The sequence below is a fragment of the Melopsittacus undulatus genome, chromosome 4 (assembly GCF_012275295.1).
Source record: "Melopsittacus undulatus isolate bMelUnd1 chromosome 4, bMelUnd1.mat.Z, whole genome shotgun sequence".
Taxonomy (NCBI): domain Eukaryota; kingdom Metazoa; phylum Chordata; class Aves; order Psittaciformes; family Psittaculidae; genus Melopsittacus; species Melopsittacus undulatus.
The window spans coordinates 24,544,190-24,570,900 of NC_047530.1; the positions used below are offsets into that span (position 1 = coordinate 24,544,190).

At 40.6% G+C, this 26,711-nt stretch overlaps 1 protein-coding gene across 1 annotated transcript; it reads right to left on the reverse strand.

Moving 5' to 3' along the window:
* Nucleotides 1-1,819: 1,819 nt before the first annotated feature.
* Nucleotides 1,820-26,367, reverse strand: YY1 (YY1 transcription factor). The gene is made up of 5 exons (XM_005149546.3): nt 25,319-26,367; nt 15,858-16,020; nt 7,465-7,525; nt 4,842-5,000; nt 1,820-4,345 (listed from the first exon to the last, which is right to left on the reverse strand). Exons 1-5 carry the CDS (start codon nt 26,013-26,015, stop codon nt 4,163-4,165), a joined length of 1,263 nt encoding a protein of 420 aa, XP_005149603.1. The 5' UTR covers nt 26,016-26,367; the 3' UTR covers nt 1,820-4,162.
* Between the last annotated feature and the right edge of the window lie 344 nt (nt 26,368-26,711).

Sequence of the window (26,711 nt, forward strand, 5' to 3'; positions counted from 1 at the left end):
ACAGAGAGAATGAAATTGAGTAAAGGACCAGAGATTAAATTACCTTGCAAAATGACACTGGTAGCCATTCAGGTGGTATTTTAGCATTGCTGTAAATGCCATCTTCACACTATTAGACTGCTGCAGCTTGACATTAGATCAATTCATATGATCAAAATGAGTACTGAGTCTCATGATAATACACATACATTCATCCCCTAATTTGTTTATACCTTTGTGCATCACTGTGCAGATGTTTCTGCTTGTTGTGCTCCACAGCACAGTTTCACGCCCTCTTCTTCGCATCACACTCCCATTCTTCTGCACTGGGACTCTTCCCAAGAAAAGTGCTACTTTTTAACCATTTCATTTATACAGTTATGAAGAAGCATACTTTCATTTCTGCCTAAGTAAGAGTCCAACTTCCATTTCTGCCTGAAAAACTTACACCCAATTTATTTTCAGTTTTAAAATCCACCTCAAGTTCTGAAGCTTTTGAAAAACCTTTGATTTCCCCACAGTTTTAAGCAATACAGGAATCTTGTGCATTTACTAAGAAGTCAAAGCTTAATGCTGAAACAAGCATTGTTTATTTCCCTCCTCATCTCAAGCCACTGTAAGAGACTTAAGAAAAACACTGTACAGATGATTATTTCAAAATGCTGTCATTATAAAGCAACTGATCAACCAAGGCAAGCAATAGCTACCGCTTGAGCCATTGGACTTCCAGTAGTGATTTGTGTAGCCCTAATAACCTGATTTTCTTTTAGGCATTAGAGAATCACATTTTGGTTCAGCACATACTGTCGAGTTTGTGCATCTTAACCAAGTAAAAAGATTGATCCGTCCATTTTTTTCAAGGCACACACTGATACAATATCCTGTGATCACTTTAGGTTGGAAACACCTTTTGATTACCACTGCTATTCCTTTTCATCTAGTACCTTCTCCAGTATTCTAAAGCCTCAATATTTTTGCCATTTCTGTTGCTTCTTTCGGATTTTACCGTGGAATTAGCAGAGGGAAAGGATCTTTGAGTGCCTTTAAAACTGCATTACTGTTAATAAGCTATGTTGTTACAATGTGTTTAGGACCTGGCTTTGTTGACTGACAAATTGTGGCCACTCGGGTGGGCAGCATGTCAAACTGCACCACCTCAATTCAATACTGAACCTCTTCAAAAAGATAGTAACTTAAATCAAGTGCAAGTTCAGCTGAGGTCCTGGCATTCCATTTCACTGAGAATTTATTCATTTAGGCGTTTCAAGTCTGCAGCTGGGCTCCTCCTACAACCTTTTCAAGAAAAACAATTTCCAGAAGTAACAGGTATTTAAATTCAGTTTGTCTTCTATTTAAAGTAGGACTTACTGCTACTGGCAGACCACAAACATCACAGCTACTTAGTCCAGGCACTTCTACCTTTTAAAAATTGATCTGAGGCCAAGAGACACACAGCTACAGAATTTGTTTCCTTCCATTTCAGGAGCAAGAGAACCAGGTGAGGCAATATGAAATGTTAAGATCAAATGAGCAGAACAGGCATGATGAGTAAATACTTAAATGTTTTGCCAGCTTTAAACCCACTGTCTGCATCTCCCCCACCCCTTATTCTCTTCCCCTTACCTGAACTTGCACTGAAGTAGGTGATCACATAAAGCAGAAACTTGCTGATAGCAAGCCAGCAATGGTGGTTTCAAAGTCAACTCTGTTGCTATTCTCCATGCCTGCAATTTCTTAGTTGAAAATCCGTAAGGAAGACTGGAATCAGCTATGCATGAAGTTTGATGAACAAGATGTGCCAATTATACTCTTAAAAGCTTAAATAACTTACAAAAGCTGCTTAATGCAAGAATTTATTCACACCCAAGAAGAAATTAGCTAGTTACAAAGCAAAATCTTTCATGTTACTACTTATACTCAGGAGTGTATTGAATGCTATTCATTTGAAGCCTAGATGAAAATTGTTAGATTTCTCTTCGTAATTAGATGCAATATAACTAAGGGCAATAAAAGTTTCGGTTCCAAGTTAAACCTCCAACAAATATTTAACAAATAATTTAGTCTCAAATGTATGTCCAAGGATGAAGCACTGACATCATCAAGGAACCTCTTTACCTTGCAATTCAATAAAACAGATACCATTATGACATAGGAAAGCAAACCTGAGAAAGCCTAACACCATCATATATACTGTTTAAGAAAAAAAAGGTCATTTAGAACTAGACTGGCCTGATTTTATTTCCTTCCAAGAAGAATGGACACTAATTTAACTGTATAGAGAATTTAACTATAAAAGTCTCAGTATATTGTCCTGCTCCAAGAACTGCTTATGTATATATAATTACTGCCAAAGTTCCAAAGCATACTTTATAATTAAATCAATTAAATACCCATCTTTCCTTACTCCTAATAACCTCAGACTAGAGCTGCCCTGTTCAGATTAACATATGTTCAGATGAAAATTCCCTTGGTCTTAACTATTGTTTCATTATTACCTATGGCTTTTCCACTACCACCAAACTGGACTCAGATTGCAATGAAAAATTTGATTAACCTTGTAAGAACAAAATTCAAAAGATTGACAACAGTTTTTACTATGTTAAAATACGCCACATGCATCTAAAAAATAATACTTATGCATCTCTGTGCATATTATATTTATCTGCCACATATTACTATAGTATCTGTAAATTTCTTACTTTGAACACTCAAATGAGTAGTAACCACTTTCAGTTAGACCATCAAAACTCCATCAAGTTCTCTGAGAACTCCAAGCTGCTGTTTTGAAGTAAAAAGTGTCCAATGAGCTTCCAAGAATTTTCATCATTATACTCAGTCAAGTAAGTTGGCCAAAAGACAATTTTTTTTTTCTGATATGACCACTCAAAACCCTACTGTTCCCTGACTTTGTATTCCTATTGAATGTAAACCTGTAAGATCCCTTACCTTGACTAAACAAAGGTACCCATTAGTTATTTACCGTCCTGTTTCACCTAGCTATTGTCCAGGCACACTGAAAACTCATCGCTACATGGCCAAGCCTCCAAATCCACTGCTACAGTTAACAGAAGTCTAGGTCACTCAAAAATTAGAATTACAGTCAGCAATTCCATATGGGTATACCACCTGACATGGCAATATGTAATTTAATTACAAATCATTGCAATTGAATGCAGAATAAAGGAAACCTGAGTTTATTTAGCTTCCAATTTCTGTGAGATCAAGAGGAACTAGGGCTGCTCTAGACAAAAAAAAAGAAAATAGACTGTGCTTGCAGATCATTTTCTGCCATATTCTTTCTTTAGGACCACTGTTTTATTGTTGCCCTTTCCATTACATGGGATGTACATTTCAGGTGTTAATAAAAGGTCAGTGCCTGTACAATACATTCTACAACTGAGCACCACTTTCTGTAACTGAACAGGCAAAGAAATTACACTGAACATCAGCATCTGGCAGTATTTCTCAAAAAAAAGTGACTAAAATGGGTTTAAATTGATTAACACTATTAAATCACATCTAATATTTGATACTACATTATTTCATTACAGCTATACGATACAATTATACAAAATGTGTTAACATCAAAGAATACAACCAAAATTAAGATAGCAAACAAAACCTATATAACTTTTTCTTTACAGGAAAATACTTTTGAAGTATGCATGTAACTGCCCATTCTTTTAAAGAAAATCTACCGCAAGCAATGTTATCAACCTCCAGAAAATCACACATAGCATTACCACGCATATCCCCAAAAAGTGTACAATATGCACACTTGGAAAATACAAAATTAAAAAATTGTAAGCAACAGGTGAGCTTCATATTTATAAGAATGTGAAAAGAAGTCCAATTTTAGCACTGTTGTATAAAGAACTGTCTTTTTTTGATGCAAGTTCATGAACCAACCCATCCGGTTGGGGCCACACTTTACAAAACACCGTGTTCTTTTGAAACAGGATTACAGAGCAAGGTAGAGCATCTTAGCAATGTTACCTTAAAGTTTTTTTGTGTGGTTTTTTGCTTTTTATTTACTACTTATCAAAACACGTCCTTTAGGTCTGCAGGGTTCTTTTTTAAAATTCTTTCCTAGAAACAATATACAAAGGGGAGGCATATTTATTTTCAATTCATACTCCTGTAAGTAAGATGCTTTGAGTTCAAAAACTTTCTCCTCCAACTTTCACTGGTTGTTTTTGGCCTTAGCATGTGTTAAGATGTGAGATTTCAGGTTAGTTGATTGCGCAAACTTCTTATTGCAGCCGTCAAATGGGCAAACATAGGGCCTGTCGCCAGTATGAATTCGCACATGTGTGCGTAAATTGAAGTCCAGTGAAAAACGCTTTCCACATCCTTCAAATGTACACTGTTGAAAGGAAGACACACTCCATTAGCTAACAAAATACTGCTCATTGCTATCAACAATATTATTCTTTAAATCACTAGACTGCCCATGCACGAAGCTGGATGCTAAATATTACCAGTGAAGCTGTGAGCACCACTTGTGAAATGTATTAAAAAAATACATATATATATTTCAGGTTGCTTTACCACAGTAGTATATCTATTTTTCAAAGAGAGAAATAACGTTCAGCTTGCAAGCAAATGCTTTCACTAAAAACATACCTTCTCTGCATCTGAAACTGTATTTTGCTATGGTGTATTAAAACCAGAAAAAATGTTTTATATAAAAATTTAATCCTTTCAGTGATAATCTGCAAAGATTTGCTCTCTTTACCAGCTTTACTTTTAGGATGCAGAAACATCGTATCCCTAAAGTCATACAGAAGCTAGGTTACAAATACAGTCTACACCTGTTCACCAAATAAATTGTGGTCCAGAGGTCTGAGAGTTAACAATACCTGAAAGGGCTTCTCTCCAGTATGAACTAGCTGATGTCGCTTTAGTTTTGAACTCTCCACAAAGGCCTTGCCACATTCTGCGCATACGTGTACTCGAGGGCCATGAGTGTGCAGATGCTTCCTCATGGCAGAGTTGTCCCTGAACATCTTTGTGCAGCCCTTGAAAAGAACAGTGATACTCAATTAGTAGAACCTCCTTTATCAGCACTAGCTTAACTATCTGCTACAGCATATGCATTTAAAATGCTTTTTCATCCTGAGTGCTGCCTTAAAAGTTGGCCCTGAGAAAAAAAGTTTATTAAAAAAAAAAAAAACCAAAAATACCAGATAACTGATCATCTGAAAAGCTTACCAAAACAAACACACACAATCCCAAACAAGAATGTCCAAAACCGTTCCCCCAGTATTCTGAGCCATGTGCAGTCAAGTAACAGGACAGTCTCATGGAAAAGATGCAGTTCTGACAGAAGCAAATGAATAAACCAAACAAAAGCTCTTATAGCTTAAGGGAAGGAAAAAAAACCCACACTCCCCAAAAAAAGACAGAATGATAGGTCATGGATACTTATGGTATATTCTTCAATGTGCTATTCTGAGTACTACAATTCAATGTGCATTATATTCTCTAATATACTACAGATTATTCTGTAGTACCAATTTGTATGTGCACCACTCCACCTCCCAACATTCTGTCCTTCCCACTGCTGAGAAGAAATGGAGCTACAGGGTTTCCAGCAGGTAACAGCTTCCAGAAACTACCTTATCCAAACTGGCAGCAGCAGATTGATCACTACCACCTTGAGATATAAAGAGATTGTCACTGCTTCTACAGTTTAAACCTATAAGGTGATATGGGCAACTGAATAAGGTAAAACACCTAAGTTATTGCCAGCTCAACCTAAAAGCAAAAGATGCTTGCATTAACTCAGGTACAGCACCAGAAGTCTTAATCTGGGGTCCATGCTGCATCAACATTTTGATTCCAGAGTACACTTTACCAGCAGCAACCCGGGATTGTCTTTACCTAATCTTTGGATACCTTATTCCCCCCATCTCCTAATTTTTAGTGACAATCTACAGACATCTATCATATGGTTTAGAAATGTCTTCCTCAAGGTTCAAAATCCCTCATAAAATTCTATGAACAACTAAATTTTATCTGTATTCCACGTGATGCTGTTTAAAATTCCATAAAACTAGTCTACCAGCATCACTGTTATAGGCAAAAAATTCAATAGAACTTAAAAGGAACATTAAATCACTAGTGAAGTTCTGCAGGCTTCCTCTTTGGAATTTTTTTTTAACTGATAACCACATTAGGTATGCCTTATTTCTTAAAAAAAAAAAAAAAGAGGGAAATGACACTTTCAGGAAGAGTTCACTCTTCAGGCATTGGAATTTCTTTGGCTAATTTTAAGATGCATTGTGCCACCATTCATTTCATGTAACAGAACTGCTGGCAAAGCAGCACCAAAATAAATACACCATCAACTTTCCTGCGTTTATTTCAAAGCCCCTGCTTGCCTCTGAGAGGAGCAATAATATATTATTATTATTATATTATTATAACATCTTCTACAATATTTTTAAACCGAAGTCATAAATGCACAAAGCCTAGAAACACTAGAAAAGAGAAAAATGGAAGGACAGAATATTCTTTCTTTTTTTTAATCTCTGTTCAGATGAAGTTGAGGCTATGAAAAAGTAAATCAAAGAAATGAAGGCAGCATTCCTTAGTATTGTAAGGAGTAACTGTTCCTGTATCTCCACATACTACTACAATACATATTTGTAGAACATAAAAGATTTTGCAATAATATAAGCACAAAGAGGAATCCACCAAATTCCTTAGACTATGGGTGTGAGAAAGCACCCTTCCATTCATGCTCTCTAATGTATACTATTAGCTATCTGCCCTGATTATTTGGTTAGGCTCATCACTTATCTGGACCAGAAGTCAGCAAAATTGTACTTGCCTTTTTTCATTACAGATTAAGTCAGCTAACAGAAGCTCTACAAAAGCTGGATAATGCAGTAAAGCAAGATGCTACCAATCTAAGTGACTGGGAACATTTATTCAAGATAGAGGCTTCCCCACTACCAGTAGGTCAGAATCATTATCTCCAGGATGCCTCTCTCCCTCTTTCAAGATGATGCACCTTCCAGCTCTGGAATATAATTCAAAGTCTTCCAATAATGCTGACTTTGGCATCTGCATCATAAATTGCTGATTCCTGATCTAGACTCCAAATCTGTCATAGTTTCCAAGCAGAGGATATATAGATCTTAGGAACGTACTTTGAACAGCTTTCAGAACATTCTTTCAAGTATGTATTCTTGGGTGGCAGGAAATCACAACAGTAAAACCAGCATGTTAGGGACTGTGCATCATGGTTACCAGAAGATTAGGGATGCACTAACCTTAAGACAAGGAATGGGAATAATATATTATTGAGTGAAAGGTTTTTAAGCAGCCTCTAAAGAATTATAACTAAAATACAGTTAACAGAGTGTAGTCTATTAACAGTAATATATTTTAGTTATTCATTCTCAAGAGAAAACACCAATACAAAATTCTGGTCTAAAAATTACTACTTAGTCAGAAGCTGAGCACTGCACTTACTTTGTGAGGACATGCTATCGTTCGTGGAGCATCATCTTCTTTAATTTTTCTTGGTTTCATTCTTAAGGATTAAAAAGAAAACAAAAAACCAACAACACATTAGTAGAAAAATTAAGAGACAGCTCTTCTCACATAATGGCCTAGATAATGCACACATTTATTTGATAGCATTACATGCATCACTTACTCAGCTTAGTATTTTCAAAACCTTCATAATAAAATTAACAGTGTAATTTGGCATTCAAAAAGTTCAGCTTTTCCAGAAGGACCTCAGAAACACAGAATAAGACAATTATACCTTCTTAGTCCTTTGAATATGTAGAAACAGAGTTGGGTTTTTTCTAACTTAGACTAATTGTAAGTAGGCTTTTTTTTCCTGAAAACTCTAGTTTTCTTGTGCTAGTACCCACACAGCCTATTTATCTTCACTTTCTTTCACCACGATATGAAGAACAGAGTAGCCTCAATCATTTTTCAGTATTTCACCACACGAGACTTCAGAAGAAAACAGTACAGAAGCAGGGAAGGCAGGCAAGTTGTGGATTCTACACAGACAATGTAGACATCCATCATAACCACAGAAAATGCAATTATTTTTACTTTAAGGTACTGTACACATGGATTCCACTGTTGGCAACTGACAAACAATCATCTATTTATTCTTGGTTGTTGATAGGGATCTTCACCACTACTTTATGGGTGCCATTAGTCTTCACCAACTGCATAAGGAGATCAGCCAACTACTGCTTGAATGTATCAGGTGTTTGCTTCAAATACAATACATAGAAAACAATGTTAGAACAGTCATGCCATAGGCATCTGTCTCACTGTCCATAGAGCTGACTTCTGACGCTATTCCAGGGAAGTGCACTGCACTTTTACCTATTTATATTTTTCAGAACAGTAGTGCTGTTTTCAAAAAAAATGAAAAAGAAGTGGCTTATCTCCACCTTATAATAGAGGCAAGTAGATGTAAATAAATGCACCTCATACAGCTGGATATTCACTTAGGTAAGTAATGAGATTTTGTGCATTCCAACACCTTGCTGTAGAAGCTAGTCTGTTTACCTGAGTTCCTGAATGATTTTTCCTGGTACCACATAGTTATGTACGACAAGGTAACTACATATGGCTATTTGTAGGTTACACAAAAGGTTTTCTGGTGTAGTCTCTAAATGAAACAGAAGTAAGTGGCTTTTGTTCTTTTTTCTAAGTGGATGCTTAGGAAACTCCTGTTGGCTCAGCACCTCCAGATTACATTGAATACATACAGTACTAACTAAAGAATACTGCAGTCTCCTGCAGGGTTAAACATACAAATGTTACAAAAATAAAGAAACTGGAGAGAATCACATCCAACAATTCCTTATTCTCAGATATTAACAGCTCCAAAAGATAGGTATGAAATATTTGTGTTGAAAAAGCTCCTCTTGTGCCATTGCCAGCAGCATAACTAAACATTTTGTCAATTTAAGGGCAGAAAAATCCTGAATTCAGGAAACTGTATCTGTTTCTGTAAACCAGTTTCTTTATTAAATCTCCCTCATAACTTTTCAACTCAGATGGTCTTACTGATTAGATCTAATTTATATAATCCCGTTGCAATAGAGCATGATTGTGCTTTGCTTAGTTTACCCAGCCTAAGTATCAAATACCTATATCGAAAAAAGTGATTTGGATTAACTGATTGGCTACATTCTCCAGTGAGATTCTAGACTGATAGTACTACGGCACTGAGGCTATAGGAAAACACACACACAAAAGCCTTCTTTCAGTACCCCTACAGAAAGCTTCCAAGTACCCTTGTGTATGGGATTCTCCTTATTATATCTTTATGTTTTTTACAAAAGGAAAAGGCAGAGAAATTAGTGCCTGTTATACCAAAATGGGCACATAGAAGAATGCTTTGACAAGATGGGACCTGAAAGAACTTAGTGCCTTGGTTTAAAGCTGTTAGAGAACAAACACCCTTAGGGAGCAAAACTGGTGCCAAAACCACCTCCTTTTCTTCTAACCCTATCAACTTGTTAAGTGTTGGCTGAGTCATTCCCTCAGCCCCAAAAAAGCAAAGCAAAAAATTCCTAGGCTTAAGATCTGTGTTGTGACATGACATCATCATAATGAATAAAACCACTATTGTTCTGAAGTCTTAAATGACCACCTGTAAAGGGCGAGGACAGAAAAGGAATCACTAACAAAAGATGTGATCAACAGCTTTAGTGGGCAGTGCCTGCATTTTTTACACTTGGCATAAGATCCCACTGATCATGTTAAGTGTTATTGATAACTCTTGTGTGTCTTGCCCCTGTTATTAAGCGGATCTTTGAGAAAGAAACCTGCAATAGTGTTATCTGTAACAGGCTGTCAAATAGAGAGAAACTGAGAGGCAAAATACCCTGGGCAGTGTAGTCAGGAAGCTTCCAGTTCAGTGTAGTCACGAAGCTTGAGGAATCAATCACAGCTGAACTGAAGGGTCAGACATAGAACAGACTGGAGTTTCAACATAGACTTTTCAGTTCAGTGCCTGAGTAGACACATAGAATCGTAAGTGTCCATTCTGGAATAAGCTGACTTAATTTTCAAGCTTTGTTTCTCAAATGAGGAGTATCAGCCCAGAAGTATACTTGGATAAAAACATTTAGCCCTATTGACTACAAAATGACAACGAAGTTTAGTTAATAAAGTGGCAGATTTAAAATCTTTTCATTTCTCCCTCAAGTATGGGAAGTGGAAAACTTAAGCTTAAAAAGCAGAACAAGACTATGTATTCCATAGGCTACCAAGCTACCCAGTAAAATAGAAGCAGGCATTTCAACACGAAGAAGTGGCAAACAATATCCTAGTTATATCTCAGTGCCACATGCAGGAAGAAGCTGCTGGACCCTTGAATTAAAGGCACAAGGGCATGTACACCACAGGCACAGCTACAACAGATCATTTTGCCAAAAACATCATCCGGCTCACAGGGCTGTGGAATCCATATGGACAATCACTCAAAGAAGGATTTAAAGACTTACATATTCAAATGTATTAGAATAAAAGATTTTGGTCTTACTTTAAAATTAACTTTCTGCAAAAGGAGACAAGACTAGAACCTGGGCAGTTGATCTTAATTACACTGTTGCAGGTAGCTCTTGCTAGTGGTTAGACTTTTGGCTCCCACCCAGTAGAGCATCTCTACCAGCTCCGTCCAAGTTTTCTTAGCCTGAAACATTAATCAAAAACAGAACTCTAACACATATCACTATTTAAAATGACTACAGATGCACACATTAATACCTGGGTGGAATTTTTTAAATGGCTGCCTTTGCAGAAAGTCAATTTACATGCCAAGACCAGAATTTTCATTTCTGCAGTTAGCTTATATGGGCCATGCCTAGTAGCAGCAACTGCAGAATAGCTGACCTTTTGAATCAAGGCACTGGGACACTGCAATTAAAGGCCAAGCTGGTTAACTTGTATTGGGGGGATGGAGGGAGGGAACGTGGGGTAGCAGAGGGAGCAGGAAGGTGTGCAACCCAACAGCTTCATAGAATGAATTCCAAAAAAGCACACCTCTTATCCATGCATAAAGAGTGAGTGAAAAATTCACAGGTATTAAAGCACTCAGTTCCTTAAAACAGAGAAAGCAACTCTGTCACTGTGAAATATCAGAACGTAACAGTTACCTACCTCTTTTCATCTTCCCAGCTGAACTGAAAGAACTGTACCTTGACATAACCAATCCCTACCTCAAACCCCTGTCAATTTCCACAACCTATTGTCTTAGAGATAGATCCAATTTTAAAAGTTACAACATTAAGGCTAGGAATAGAGAATATCCCCAAGTCAAAAAATCAGTAACAATATGGAACTTCCTCCTTGTTCTACCATCTTCCTTTTTTATCTCTGTTAAAATTCTGTGTTCTCACATCCTTTCTTCTCCCTTTATACATAAATCTAACCAAAAGAGTGTTACTTTCTCTCAGGCAACTCCTTTGACACATCCTAGGGGTCCCTGATGACAGTGTGATATTCACCTGTGCCGATGACCACATTCATAAAAATAGTTAAAAGAGGAGGAAAACATCCCTATCAGCAGCATCACTGCTGCTTCTGATCTGTTACCCCACTCTGCCATTCCCCTTGTACTGCCCTGCTGAGGCAGAAATAACATGAGCATCATGGCCCTATGTTGCTGCAAGAATTTATTTGTGCTGAAGAACTCCTGAAAGTGGCTAGACTGGCTTTTGCATGAATAGACAAAAGGGGAGTGCTGCAAGGTGTCCTAGGAATCTATCTACAACCAAAGAGCACACATCTAGTGTCTTACTATGCTACAGACAGGCAGAAAATGTCATAAAAAGTTCTCTTTCAGTCTAAGATTCTGGCAAAAATAATTACTGGCTTTGTTATAGTTGTGAAGAATATCACATGTACACACAGCAAGACATTTGCCCTTCCCTGAATGAACACTCTGGGTAAAGCAATCATCAGTTTACTGCCCTTTAAGCATCTCTGTAATAAGAACAAAACCAATACAAAAGTGTACAACTTGCAAAGAGGCCCAAGTCATAAATCTAGGAGACCAGAATGTTTTGCCACTTTTAAGAAGGGCATCTTACTTCAAACACTCCTTTGTTTTCTGTTTTGTTAAGCAGAGAGAAAGAAAAGGCAGTTCTCACAATGGCTCTCAGTCAGAAAACTTATTAAGAAGAACAGAACATAAAGCCATGGACAATGAAGTTTTTACCACTAGGACCCATTACTGTGCCAATTTTCCAGCTATAGCATATTCCCCCTCCCCCCCCCCTTTTTTTTATTTTACTGATGCCTGTATTTTACTCTCTTTAGCCAGTTCAAGTCATGCATTTGTCTGGAGGGTAAGAGGGAGGAAGTGGACAGTCAGGAATAGCCTTTTTAGTGGCTTTATTAAGAAGGAATTTGCACATGCACCAACCAGATATATGTGTGCTACTTCCCCAAGGTTTTATTACCAAGCAGTTCTGACTTCCTTACAGCTAAATACAGACTTACTTGTAGTCAGTTAAGACTTGAATAAAATATTTTATTTTACTTGAAGGGATTTCCAGTGTTCAAGTCTAAGGTATCAAATGGGAATGTGGTAATTTATTAGATTTTATTTCTTTCTGAGATCATTCACAACTAATGTTTCACATTCTGATATGACTGCCTAAGAGAAATCCACTTTTTTATTACATTTTTAAAGCATACGAAAGAAAATGCATGAGTCCTACAACAGAACAAAATAATTTGTAAAGGGCAATAAATTGCCCAATGAGGTAGAATTTATGGTCATTCAATGTGTTACTGAACACATCTTAATGTTCTGACAAAGCTTGTTTATTCAGTACTTTCAATAGTTCTAAAACGTATAAAGCCTTTTCCAGGAAAAGCAATAAGAGTTCCACTTAAAGGACCTGGATTCCTCCTACATGACTCAACGACAAATGGACTAAGAAAAAGCAGTGAAAACCAATGGTATCACAAGAGATAGTGTAACTGCTCACTCTGCTAGTGCCACCCAGTTGCTGAGCAGCAGGAGTACACTGCAGATGCTGAATTACTACAGTTTTTAAATCTTTATGATTTTATATATATATATTTGTTTACTTATTTTTAGGGCTGCAGAGCTACAGAGGACTTCAAGCATGAAGTCCACCCCTGCCTTATTTTTCATTAACCAGAACCTTGCTTGAAATCTATTACCACGAGAATTTAAGCTTTGCCCATTTAAACTTAACCTCAGAACTTTGTTTCTAATAATTTATGCCAATGTATCTAAATCAAAATAAGCTGTTTAGTCATAAACATTCCATCTAGTTGGGTTTTAAGTAGCTGATTTCTACAAATATATAGTGAAATTCTTCCAAGAACCTTCATGGAAACAGGAAAGCAGCCCAAAACAACTTGCTCTCAACTGCACAAAATACACTGAGTATACAATTTTACTAGCCAGTTCATGCTTCCTTATACACAGGCTGTGAAAAAATGAGTATAAAAAGAGGTTTATAGGAAACAGTGCTTGAACTAATGTTATGAGCTAAAAGGAGTCCCTTTAACATGCTTCACTGCAAAACCTTAACAAGCAATAATCAAATTCTAATATACCCATATTCTTCAGCCTCAGCTATACATAATCATTTAAGATTAACATAATCTAATAGTTTTCTTTTTCTTCTCTCTTTTACTCTGGCCTTAGAAAATCTGATTCTGAGCAATAAATAAATAAATAAATAAAACCCAAAACCTAACCCAAAAACCAAAACCAAACTTTCTTAAAACAGAAGATTCTTGAAGTTTCTACATTATCTACAATTATGCTATCAGAACAATTCTTCAGAGGTTTGAGCAACTTGGGGATATTCCTAAATGTGATATCCCCCCAGTTGCTTACGACTGAAGGGGTTTACATTTTATCTGCTGTACAGAAATATATTAACAGAAAATTGACTGTACATATAGAACTCAATCTTTACATCATCTGCTAAAAATTCTCACTCTAGAACTTCCTAGAACATTCTACCATGAATAAAAAGTGGTAATTTTAAATTACTGCCAGCTGCCACTATTTTCTCAACAAAAAAATAACTAAAACCCAGAGATGCAGTACATTTTACAACATTAAGAAATATACAGACAGATCTGACAGAAGCAATCTGATCATTTTGAGAAGCCCAAATCCTGGCAACCATTTCAAGTACTCAGAGCAATCTGGAAAAAAATATTCAGTATTTGCATGGAGAATACCTTATGAGAAACTATTTAAACTTCCTAACAAAAGCCAACTATTCAGTACTTAAGCATTTAATAGAAGCAGAGGTTTCAGCATGTTTTAAAATAACAGAATACCATTCTAAACACACAATGAGCAGAAATGTGTAAGTAACATTTTGAAATCAGAATGCTGTGTACTGTTAAGAGTATATAATACTTTTATATAGACAGTATATATAAAGTATACTTTTAGTGATACTTACAGAGTATACTGAGTTTTCAGCAGGTCTCAGAGGAAAACACAATCATTTTTATCACAACAGTAAAACAAGTAACAACAATATCAATAGCTAGAACCACCCAGCACTTTAGATAGAACCCCATTTTCAGCTGTTTATAACGTGTCAAAACACGTTTCCAGATCAGATAACTTGAAGCAGGAAGCAAGTCCTGCAAAACTATCTTACTAGGAGTCTTCAAAATTCAAACAAGTTCAATGGCTTTACTGAAAACAATTGTGAGACAAGGCTGTGTTGGTAATCCTCCAGCAGAAAGACACCTGAGAGTAACAGAGTAAACTTGTATAAAGCAACGAGATTAAAAAGGTGAAACAGTAGATGCACACAGGAGACACCAAGATCCACCTAACCAAGAAGATAGACCAGAACTTGTTTCAATAGTCCCTGCCAGCTGTAACTACCTGAAAAACCCAGTGGTAAAGAAAGCAAAAAAACACCAAAATAAACAAACAAAAAATCCCACCACGCATACTTCTTGCTCTCCTAGCTGACCCATGAAATACAAGTAGCAACATCCAACCATTCATCTGCTCTGTCAGAACTGTGCACCAGAGCCCTGAAAAACAGCCAGCTGGTAAATGAGTCTAGCTTCATCCGTACTATTGGCTCTCAACATGGGAAAAAAACTGGTAACAGCAGTTGGAGGAAGCTAACAGTGGTGCTCAAATATTTGGAGACACCAGACTAATACTGCGCATGCACTGAATGGAGGAGAATGCCTTTGGTAATTACAAGCATATGCACACAAAGTGGGAAACCAAATAAAGGCTGCAAAGGCAATTCTAGTATCACAGTTCCCAGGTGCTAGAGCAGGCTTCCCTGGGGACCTCGTGGTTGCCCTGAGCACTCAGTACCACAGCCAAAGGCTCTGCAGAGGGAGGGGGGAAGAGGTACATGACTCAGTACTTCCTGTAGAACAGATCTTCAGCCACTCCACCTCTATTCGGAAGTAAAAAGTAACCTTGTAACTCGGGTCAAGGTACTAATATGTAAACGAGTGACAGTGTACTCTAGCTTTCTTGTGCTGGACTACCTGAACACAGCATTCCATATATCAGATCCTTTGATGTTGAAGAATTTAAGGATACTCACATGAAAACTACATTCTGTCACGTCAAAGATGCAGTCTATCAATGTATTTAGATCCCATCATACCCAAGAGGAACTAGAGACCAGAATTCATTGAACAAGTGAACATAAAACCCAGTTGCTTTAACACAGTATCAGCTACTCTGCTCTGAATTAAGTCACTTGTTTTAAAAAAATTATTAAATGGAACACAAAGCCATACTAAAGCTACCATTTATTTTGGCTAACAGTTTCATCATTAAACTGCAAAACAGAAAACCATTTTAAAGATACTTTCTTCCTACTTACCTAGCAAATTCAGCCAGTTGTTTGGGGTCTGAGAGGTCAATGCCAGGTATTCCACCAGGAGGAAGTTTCTTCCCTGTCATGTACTCTGAGTAATCTGGAGGAGAATTCTCTCCAATGATCTGCTCTTCCACCACTGTTTCATGGTCAATATCTTTTTTATCATCTGAAACACACAAAATACCAAATTCAATACATACTAAAGATCAAAACAGCATATAAGCTATTAGGCTATATCTCAACAGAAATCCCACACTGCTGCACACTTAAAAGAATACACAGCACTTCCAGATTTCCATGCCAATTGCAAAGAGCAAAAAGCCATCCACATAGTTACAGAATGAAGAACACAGGAAGAACATGGTGAGGAAAAAAAGAGCTAACAGAAGTGTCAGAGAAGGACAAGAAATTTAAAAATAACTGCTAATGGATTTCAGCACCTGCCCATAAAACTGAAGTTTTTCAACTCCTGCAGACTGGTCTGAAAGAAACCAAAAATCTAAACGGTACATCTCTCTCCCAAGGGGGCTTCTTTCTTCTGTGGCAGAGGCCAGTCTAAGATTTTTCCCACTTTACTATATAAACAGCAGACAGATTATTCAGAGCTTTGATCTGCAAACCATTTAAGTGTTATTATGTCTGCTCTAGAGCTCCTCCTATGGATTTGTACTAAAGGACTGCAGTAAGATCAGGTGGAAGACCTGCTGTTAACCAGCTACTCGCATCCAGACCTTAGAATATACCAAGATACAATGTTTTCCTCTTTCCTCTTGCCAGTTTGTATCAAAAATCAGAGATGCACAAAGAAGACAGAGAATGGGAAGAATGGAAATATCCACCTATGCTCCTCACTGCACTACTCACACCAGACACAGGATCTCCCCTGGTTTTCACTCTCAGATACACCTAGGACAATAAATACATGTATATACACATGGTTTTAACTACTCAGGTAAAAAAATTAGTAAACTTGGCACTACACTACTTCTTATAACCTGTGTATGGGAAGCAGATTCTGCAAATCACTTTATACACAAGAGACTTTAAAAAAATTATGGGAAGTTTTTTTTTACAAGTAGTGTTTAAGGAATTGAAATACAAGGTAGTGGCACAGAAATAATACTCCCCCAATTAAAAAAATAAATACCAAAGCATAAGGCAGAAAAAAAAATGAAGCAGTATTTTTCTTTCCTTTTTCTTCCACAGGAAGTAACATTATTCATTACTCAGTAACTTACTGTAGGAAGGAAAAGTCAAGACATATGCAAATAAAAGCTATATACTAAGGACAAATATCTACTCACTTTGTAATGCCTGCCTTTTATGTTTGCCACCGAGCTATTTCTAGAAATGCTACTGCCAGTTTGGGGTTTAATCTGATCTACCAGCTCAAATAGCAGTTCAAGTATATGTTCCATGGTGAAAGAAGAAAACAGACTGCAACACTGGCAAAAGACAGAAGTGTTCATAACAAAATACTGTCTCCAGAATTAAACTGAAAACTACAAAACTGACTCTTTGGACGTTTTTTAAATTTTAATCTAGCTTTCCACTCACCACACTACCTGACAGTCTTTACCAGAGCTTTAAAGCAAGCAACTGAATTTACCTTAAGCAAGGATTAAATGGTAAATCTAACAGCACCTGCAGGAGTTACAAATTCAAGTCAATAAATCTCCAATTTGGTAACAATGCTTTGTTCAAAACAGAAGCCTTAGAAAAGATGCTTGGCAGTGCCTCTGTATGCAGAAAAGACATTATGAAACTCAGAAGAGCACAAAACTTCTGGAAAGCTCAAAGTGACACCTTTGCCACGCACAGCTGCCTTCAATGCAGCTATTTCAACAGGTCCACAGAACTTCCAGTTTGTCTGATGACACTGTAACAGAAACAAGTTTTCGTTTCCTGCCTCAGAACAGATACAATGAGTCAACAGAGAAATTTTGTATATATTCCATAAGATCTTCCCTTCCATGGTGTAAAGACCCACTATTCCACACTGTTTTCTTGCTATGTGAGGGCAAAACTGAAACAAAGTCAGCCTTTAGTGCCTTTACTTGCAAAAAGCCCACCCACAGATATCAATTTCACAGCTACTCAATTCCATGGGCTACCCAACTAAGACATGAAAAAATATGAATACATTAATACAGTAGAAAATAAGAAAGTATCACTTCATACATTGATAAATATGTGAAAATGAGAAACAATCAAATTTTCCTATATCAAAACCTATATCTCTATGTCAGCACATAACAGCAGTTTTAAAAACTAATTTAAACTAAAACAACACACCAGTCACCTTAAAGTGTTATGCCAGGTAACATCCTTCAAGATAGAAGGGCCTGACTCAGACCAAAAGTCAAATACTTTTTCTAAAGTTGCAGCAGACTTCAGTAGCTGTTTAGTATCCAGACCATCCTAGTTACAGACTATCCTATGACACTATAAACTCGTTGCAAAAAAAAAAAAAACCCAAACCAACCAACCAAACCCAACACACGACCTCACACACACACACTTCTTTGGAAAACTTTCGGAAGAATTCTATGCACAAATTTATCAGAATTTCATTTGTGATCCCCTATCAACCTGCAACAGGCAGCTCAAAGTTTGGAGAGTTAAAGTCCAAACAAACTTTCACTCAGGCTGACAAGTTAACCAATATTCTCATTGCAAACAGATCAAGCTGACTGCTTGATGTTTTCTGCCTTCAAACAAGCCCTGATGCCCAATACAAGCAAATTACTTTCCTTTTTTCCTGTCATGAAACATCAGAGAATCAAACATACTGCATCCAAAGCAAAGCAAAACACAGAGACATAACCCTGAAATTCTAATGACACCTCTGGGAAGTACAAAACAAGTAAGGCACAGTACCTCTGCAGTTTACGACCATGCAAAGTTAATCTGTATGCCACCCATGCAAGATAATATAGGCAGAGCCATGGAGGCAGTCAGTAAAAGGATATTAACTGTTAACATACTATCTGAGCTGCTTTGTCTTGTTCCTTAAAAACAATTGAGAGTATAGCAGACTCAAATATAAGGCATGCTGCTTAAATGTGTGTTTAGCACTATTCTGAGAGGTCTAATGCAGCCTTCTGTAAGGGATTTGGGAGTACATTTTTAGTTCAGTCTTTTGAAAGATGTGGAAGATTTGAATGCACATCAGTTAGCTATTCACTCTCTTCACAAAAAACATGCAGTACCAGTCACTGCAATAGCTATGTCCAATATTCACATATCTTTCAAAGCTGTGAAATACTCATTTCTTAGAGACACCACAGATAACCCCAACATCTTTTTATGTGCAACCACGTTAGATATTTAGTCTAAATTGGGTTGGTCTATGTGCCTTTTTAAGACATACTCAAACAGATCTTCATGTTCAATGCCCTTCCATCCCCACCTCTTTCATGCCCTCTATACACAACTTGAACTGGAATCACTTCAGCACTTCAGAGCAAGTATGCAAGATAAGCAAACATGCAAGTCCGGTTGGGCTTCCCCCCCCCCCCACGATCAGTGAAAGTTTAGCATTTTAGCCAGCCATATCTTTTGACTAATACTTAGAACACATTTCTACTGGTGAAATAACCGGAAGTTTTAAGAGTACCAAGCCCAAGTACCAACTGAAGTAGGAAGAAGACAGACTATTGGATAAAACTAACCTGTAGATAGTAACTGCAGATTCCATGCAACAAATGACAAAAGATGGTAGACACTGTCTCCAAAGACTTAATTACCTTTTGCTCTTATTACCATGCTTTCTAAATCTCTTCCAATCCTTCTGTTGCACAGAAAACCCATCCACCTCAGAACCATTATTTCACACGTTTCTAGAATAGTAGCTAGCTCCACATGACATTTCTGGAACTCCCCAACTTTGTAAGATGACCCCTTTCAACTCAAGAAGCCCTGTCAGTTATTCTTGATTTCATGCATTGTACTTTGCTTTCAGATCTCCAGTTCTCCAAGCCACCCTCCTCCTCTATTACAGAGCAGGGAGAACACAATTATTCAATCAGTCCTTCTCTGTGGAAAATAAGGAGGGCAAAAAGGAATTCAGAAGGTGCACTTGGTAGCAAAGCAATGAAACCTAATCCTATAGCTTTCTCTGCAACATACCAAGTTAAGAGACATTCTGCTTACCCACTAAAGGATGAAAAACATTTCAGCTTAAATTTTCATTTCATGATTACATGGTTAAGCACATTTGTTTTTAGGAGCAGCTGAAATGCAATTACATGATAAAAGATGTATTCAGCAACAGTGCAGTACCAATGCACTGTGGTAACAGCTTGGTTTCTGCTACCACATTGCAGTCTCCTCAGGCAAATTAGTTCACTGGTCATGTTTGGAAACAAAAAGCCATATTAGTTTGTTAAATAAGACATTTATTTAGCAGAAACTTCTGAATGTTAAAATTCCATTTTGTATAGTATGACAATTTTTATCCTAATCAGCTGTTAGGCTACTTTCTCTCTGATGTGCCTTTCACACACAGATGGAGAACAGGTTCTTCTTTCTGCATGTTACCCATCTCTTATTTCACATCACCGAGACACGAACTGACAAAAACACTGCATACATCAATAGTCATCATCTGACTTCAACACTTGTGAGGCACTGTGCTGAAGTACTATGACCTTCTGAATCATCAACATAAAAGTGACATGGACCTCTCATAGAAGGATCCAATAGCAACTTAGAGGACTCTAGTTTGAAGGTGAGCTAAGAGGCAACTTAACAGATATTTTAAGTAATGAACCACGTCCATAAACCACTTTCAAATCTGAAAATATATTTAAAACAGCTGCAGGAAAATATCTAGCATACTCTAAGGTTCACTGGCAAAAATGTCAGGGCAGACTCAATGCTTATGGGTACCAAAAGCCTGTGTTACTGTCTTAGTCAGAAATAATTATCATCTTAACATTTTAAAGGAACCAGACAATCACCTTCTGCATTATGAAAAAAATTCATATACGAAGTTGATTGCCTATCTGTCGTCACAAAGACTTTTGGCTATCCTTGATACAGGCCCACAACAGAACTGACTCCTCTATCATTTACACTATGTAAAACGACTGGTCAGACAGCAGTTGATTATCTTTCACACCTCTGCAACCTGGTAAAAACAAAACCAAACAAAAATATTTAAAAATTAAAGGCTCTTAATTTAAGACATTAAAAGATTTTTTTAAGATGCTCTGAAGAACCTTCTAGAAACCCAACATGAACTCCCTGAGTTTTCAAATATGGGTTCACAGCAATGGCTTCCTGGATTATTAAAAATCATTTCCAAGCCACACACATAACTTCTGCACTTTGTCTTTCCCGTCTAGGAATAGGATACTTGAGCAGTTTAACACTTGTGGGCAATGTTTAGTTTGGTTGTGCTATTTCAGCCTGACCTTGCAGATTACCTATGCTAACAATAATAGTTTAAGCCAACACCTATTTTAGGCTTGAAAGCTTGACAGAGTCAAGAGTCATTACCTAGAAGTAGATGTACACTAATACATTTCCCCCTTGCAAAAATAAGCCCCAACTGCTTGAAATTCCAGTATTTGGTGGTGCCAGTATTTCAGCACCACCTTTCCAAGCCCTCCTGCATCCAAGAATCAGGTTTGCAAGCACAATCTAACAAAGTTGCTAAGGAATCTTTCCCCCTCTCATCACTATTGTGTACCCAACCTGGTGACAGTCACTGAAGACAATGATTAAGTTGAATCTAGCAAAGACACAAATATATTCCACTTAATAAAAACAATTTTCCTAGTACAAATTGGTGTCTGTACCTGGAGAGCTCCATTAACTATATACAATTTTCTAAATCTATTACAGGATACCCAAATGAAAATAATGAGATAATATAGTGGAAACACACTACAGGACCATGATTAAAGTATCCATCATATACACCTCTTGAACCCTTTCAGAAAACAGAAAGCCTTTGTTCAGTTCCTATTTTTACATGTGAAGACAGACAAATAATTCCATCCTGAAGATCTAGAAAGCTAATTTGAACAAGAACAAAGCATTCCTTTTTCAAGCTAAATACATTAAAGTAATCACAGGTCACAAGTTTGATATCACCATAGATACCAAGGTGATAAGAGAAGTTATGGTAAGTCAAAACCATTGCCAACAACAGTACTGCAACTTCTAAGTATCCAAGTAACAAGACAAGGATTGAGTAGTCCCCTTTAATCACACTTCTGTATATTTCACAAACTATTTCTACACATTTCAAGAGGTGCTACCAAACATGTTATACTCATTTAAGGAAAAACATTTATGACTGGCTAAATTTGGTACCACTCATGTACAAGTTAATATAGCAGCACTAGAAAACAGTAACATGGAATTAATTCATATTGTCTTCCCACGCGGTAGCGAGCAAAGTGTCCTTGTTCCAAATTCAAATACCCATGCACAGCAATATAGGGCTCATTGTTTTATCTTGATGCATGGCATTACTTTCTATTCATCTTTTGATAAATTTTTTGCTAACCATTTAAACCAGTCAATTACATCAGTATACAAGCAAGTCTTTAATTATGTCAAAATATAGAGGCAAAACCACTATCTTTGTTCAAAATGAAGTATGCCCAGTTCTGCAGGGGAACTTTAATACAACTACCCTTTCACAAGTCAGTGGCTTGTTCTGGGTCATCATGCCCCCTCCTTCCCCACCACCCCTCCAGTTTTGCTTCTTTTGGAATTTTGCTGGCAACCATTCCCCCTCTTAAATTTCAGAAAACAGACAATGAAGCCTCAGCATCTGACCACTTCAGACCACCTTCTAGCCAATTCAATAAGCTGCATGAGGAAGCACACATACATGCAGAAAGGGGAGGTCAAACTTCTTTTCTTTCACCTATATTTTGTAGGTTTGAACACACACACGCACACACACATCCTTTTTTTTTTTTCCATGGGAGGGTACTTTTTGGGCATTAGAAGTCAAGTCAGAATAGGTATTCTGTATAATGGATATTGACATTAATGTAGCAATGCAATTCAACCCCCAGTAAATTACAACTGGGTACTGCTCCCCAAATGAGCATGCATAGTCAGGCTCATAAAGAACAAAACCACTGAACTCAATAGGGCTGCCCTGATGTAAAAGTTGTGTATGTGGGAAGGGAATCAAGTGTATTGATTACACACATGCTTCACTTCACTCAAGTAATCAGCATGCAGGGGCTCTAAGGAAGCAACCTATCAGGCACTCTGAAATTCAGAGTGCAAATGTATGCTAGAAATTGTCAATTGATCTCAGCAAGGTCCTGTATCCTGCCAGCTCATGAGTCATACATCCACTTGCATGCTGCTATCTTGGATAGCTTCCACAAACCAGAAGACTATATTAGTTTCTGTATCTTTTCTCCTTTCTTGGACGGTCAATTCTAAGAAAAAAAAACAAACCCCAAGTGGATATATTCAGGTTTCATACAAAAATACACAGAAGTATACAGAACACCATTCTACTCTCAAATAGTATTTGGGAAACTCTTAAATAAAAGTTCTTTTCTGTTCATGAAGAATTGATAGGACTCATTGGGCTGTCGCCTATACGTCAGAACTATTGTACACAGTCAAACTTGCTAATTAATCGCTTATATTTAGAGAGTAAAATATGAATCACCATACTATCCATCTTTTCAGACAAGTCAATTCAGCCATCCAGTAGTCTTCCTTTGACACTGCCCTTTGCAACAACTATTGGTAATTCACAAACACCACACAGAGCAAATATTTTAGACTACACTAGAATCTTACAGGGTATTTCTATCTTACCAGACTCGATCAATTTCAAAGGAGAATAAAATTTACAATATGCAAGATAGATTACAAAGACTACGCACCCATTTATATGTTGCATAAACTGATACTATTTGACCGCTATTTTTTGCGTATTTAACATAACTTCAGCACAGAACTCTGACTACAGAGCCTAGCTGCCAGCAGTACATTTTCTGAAATCCAGAAAACCGCCACCAAAACAAAACCACCAAATCCTCAATCTACACAAAAACCCCAATGTAACACTTCTACTGACTAAAAGGGTTCTCTTTCCGCCCCCCAACCACTAACGGAAAGGATCAGAAAATTGTGGCAGGGCAGGCATACGCCAGTTTTATTCCAAGCCCCGCAGATACTAAATACCTTCACAAAATCTTATTCACTCCAAGACATACTCCCACGAAAAACCCAACTCCTCAAAAAACATACGCAACCTCACAAAACGCAGACGCCCTGAGCCTACCTAAAAAGCCTATTTAAAGTGCTAGACCTAGTCGAGGGAAAGCTGAACAGCCTCCGAGAGCCAGCCAGAAATTGGTCCATTCCTCCCGGCGGATCCCTGGCCGGAGCTCTGCCTCCAGAGCGCGGAGCCCCCCCCCTCCCCGGGCTGTCAGACCCCAGCTCATGACAAGGAGCTCTCTGGAGGACCGGTGGTTTGTGGCCGCCCCCTCCGCGGCCGGCGAGCGGCGCGGGCAGCCCCCGCGGGGGCGAAGAGGCGCTTCCCCCTCGCCGGCACCGCTGGCCTCAAGCGGGGAGGCCCCACCCACACCCCGCCTGGCTACCGCAGCGGCCCGGCGGGACGGGCGGCCCCAGGCCCACCCCACCGCGCGGACGGTAAAACGGTATTTCGGGGAGATGGCCATCCCCGGGCAGGGGAGCGCCGGCGGGGCGGGAGGCGCTGCAGAGGGCGGCTGGCTTTTCCCCCGCACATAACGGTCACGGCCCGAGGCACAAGCCGAACCCGGGGCCGCCGACCCCGTTCGGCATTAAAACGCAGCCCAATGGGGCCGCGGGAGCGCAGCGCCGAGCGGAGGGAGGGAGAGGTGCGGCGAGCGGGCAGCCGGCGAGGCCGCGGCGGGCTGGAGGGGAGGCGGGCAGGCAGCGACGGGCCGGGATACGGGGGAGAAGGAGGACAGAAGGTGCCGAGAGGCGCCCGGGGCGGCGGCCGGGGAAGGAAATGGCATGGGGCAGGCGTGGAGCGAACGGCCGGGCGCCGCGGGGAGCGGCGGCGGCAGCGGCAGGGCGGGGACGGGGGGAGAAGCGAGGAGGCTGGATTCGCCCCGCACCCTGTGCCCGCCCGCACACCCCGCCTCCCCCTGCTGCAGAAACTACGCCATTGCGGCCTAGTGCTGGAGTCAGCGCCGCGCTGCCTCCCTCCCTCTCGCACCCCTCTCAGCCGCCATCTTGGCGGCCGCCGCCATCTTTCCTTCCCCCCGCCGGAGCCGGGCAGGAGTAGCGGCGGCAGCAGCGCAGACCCCGCCATCTTTTCGGGGGAGCCGCCATACTTGCCCTGGCGATGAACATGGCGGCGCCCATCACACACATCAAAACATGGCCTCCCTTCAAAACAAAACTGTCCGAGGCGAACCGGGCAGCCGTCGGTAGGGCCCGGGACCCAGGGAGGGTGGGGTCCGGCGCGCACTTACCCGAGGCCCACATGGTGACCGAGAACTCCCCCTCCAGGGTCTTAATCTGCACCTGCTTCTGCTCCCATTTCCTGCCGCCGCCGCCCTCGGCCCCTCCGCCGCCTCCCCCGCTCAGGTAACTCTTCTTGCTGCTTTTCTTGCCGCTGCCGCCCTTCTTAACTCGGCCTCCACCGCCGGTCGAGGAGGACCCGCCGCCTCCGCTCTTGCTGCCGGCAGCGGCCACGGTGACCAGGGTCTGCTCAATGTACTCGTCCTCCCCGGCGGGGGCCGGCACAGGGATGAGGATCTGATCCTCGAAGCCGTCGTCGGCCCGCAGTCCGTCCGAGTCATCTCCCCCGACCACCTCCTCGCGGGTCTGCACCAGGATCACCTCCTGGTGGTGGTGGTGCAGATGGAGCTGTCCCCCGCCGCCACCGGCCGCGCCGCCGCCCGCCCCGCTAGGGTCCCCGTCCGAGACTAGCGGCTGCAGCGCGATCATGGGCTGGTGGTGGTGGTAGTGATGGGGTGGGTGGTGCGGGCCGCACTCCTCGCAGCACTCGTCCTCGTCCTCCTCTTCCTCGTCCTCCTCGCCGCCCACCACGGTGGTCTCGATGGTCTCCACCGGGATGGTTTCCACCTCGATCTCGTGCAGCTCCACGATCTCGGCCGGCATCTCCGAGCCGTCCGTGGCGATGTACAGGGTGTCTCCCGAGGCCATGGTGGGGCAAGGAGGGGGAGAGAGCTCCGCGGGCAGCGAGGGGGCTCCGGTCCGCTCCCCTTAGCGGATGGTGGGGCTCGGGCTCCTCTCGCTTCTTCTTCTCCTCCCCCTTCCACACAAACACCAGCTCCTCACAGCCAGCGAGAGGGAGGCAGCCAGCCGCCAAATCCCGGCTACGTTCCCTCGCGAGACTTCCGTTGCTGCCGCCGAGACGGACCCCAGCCCCGGGAGGCCGCTGCCGCCGGGACCCGGCCCCCCCGCAGCCCAACGGCCAATCGCACCGCCTGGCGCGCCCACGGCTCACCCAGGACAGCCAAGTAGCCTACGGGGGCGCGCCGTGCCGCAGCCGCCCGCCTCCATTTACTGCCACCGGCCTATCAAAGAGCGCTGCGAATACGGAGCGCACCTCCCGGCGCCGCGAAGCCAATCGGCCGGCGGCAGTGTCACCCTCCTGGCCCCCCTCGCCTGCCCCGCCTCTCCCTCTCGCCCCTCCCCGCGCGGAAGCACCGCCCTGGTCCCTGTGCAGGGTGACCGCCCCGTCTTCCCTTCCGCCGGGGCCGCGCTCTGCTCCCCGAGGGGGCGCGCCTCCATAGCGGCCGTTAACGGACGGGATGCTGCCCCGGCAGCGGGCGTGGGCGGTGCGTGAGCCGTCTCCTGATAGGGAGGCTCGGGCTCTGCGCCTAAAACACAGACCGG

Bases quoted from the DNA above. Each gene is read 5' to 3' on its own strand.
- YY1 (XM_005149546.3), bottom strand. From the start codon at position 26,015: ATGGCCTCGGGAGACACCCTGTACATCGCCACGGACGGCTCGGAGATG. The intron at 5,001-7,464 runs GTAAGTGCAGTG...GTTCTTTTCAAG, and splicing joins CGATAGCATGTCCTCACAAA to GGCTGCACAAAGATGTTCAG. The intron at 4,346-4,841 runs GTATTGTTAACT...TCCTTTCAACAG, and splicing joins CTGGAGAGAAGCCCTTTCAG to TGTACATTTGAAGGATGTGG.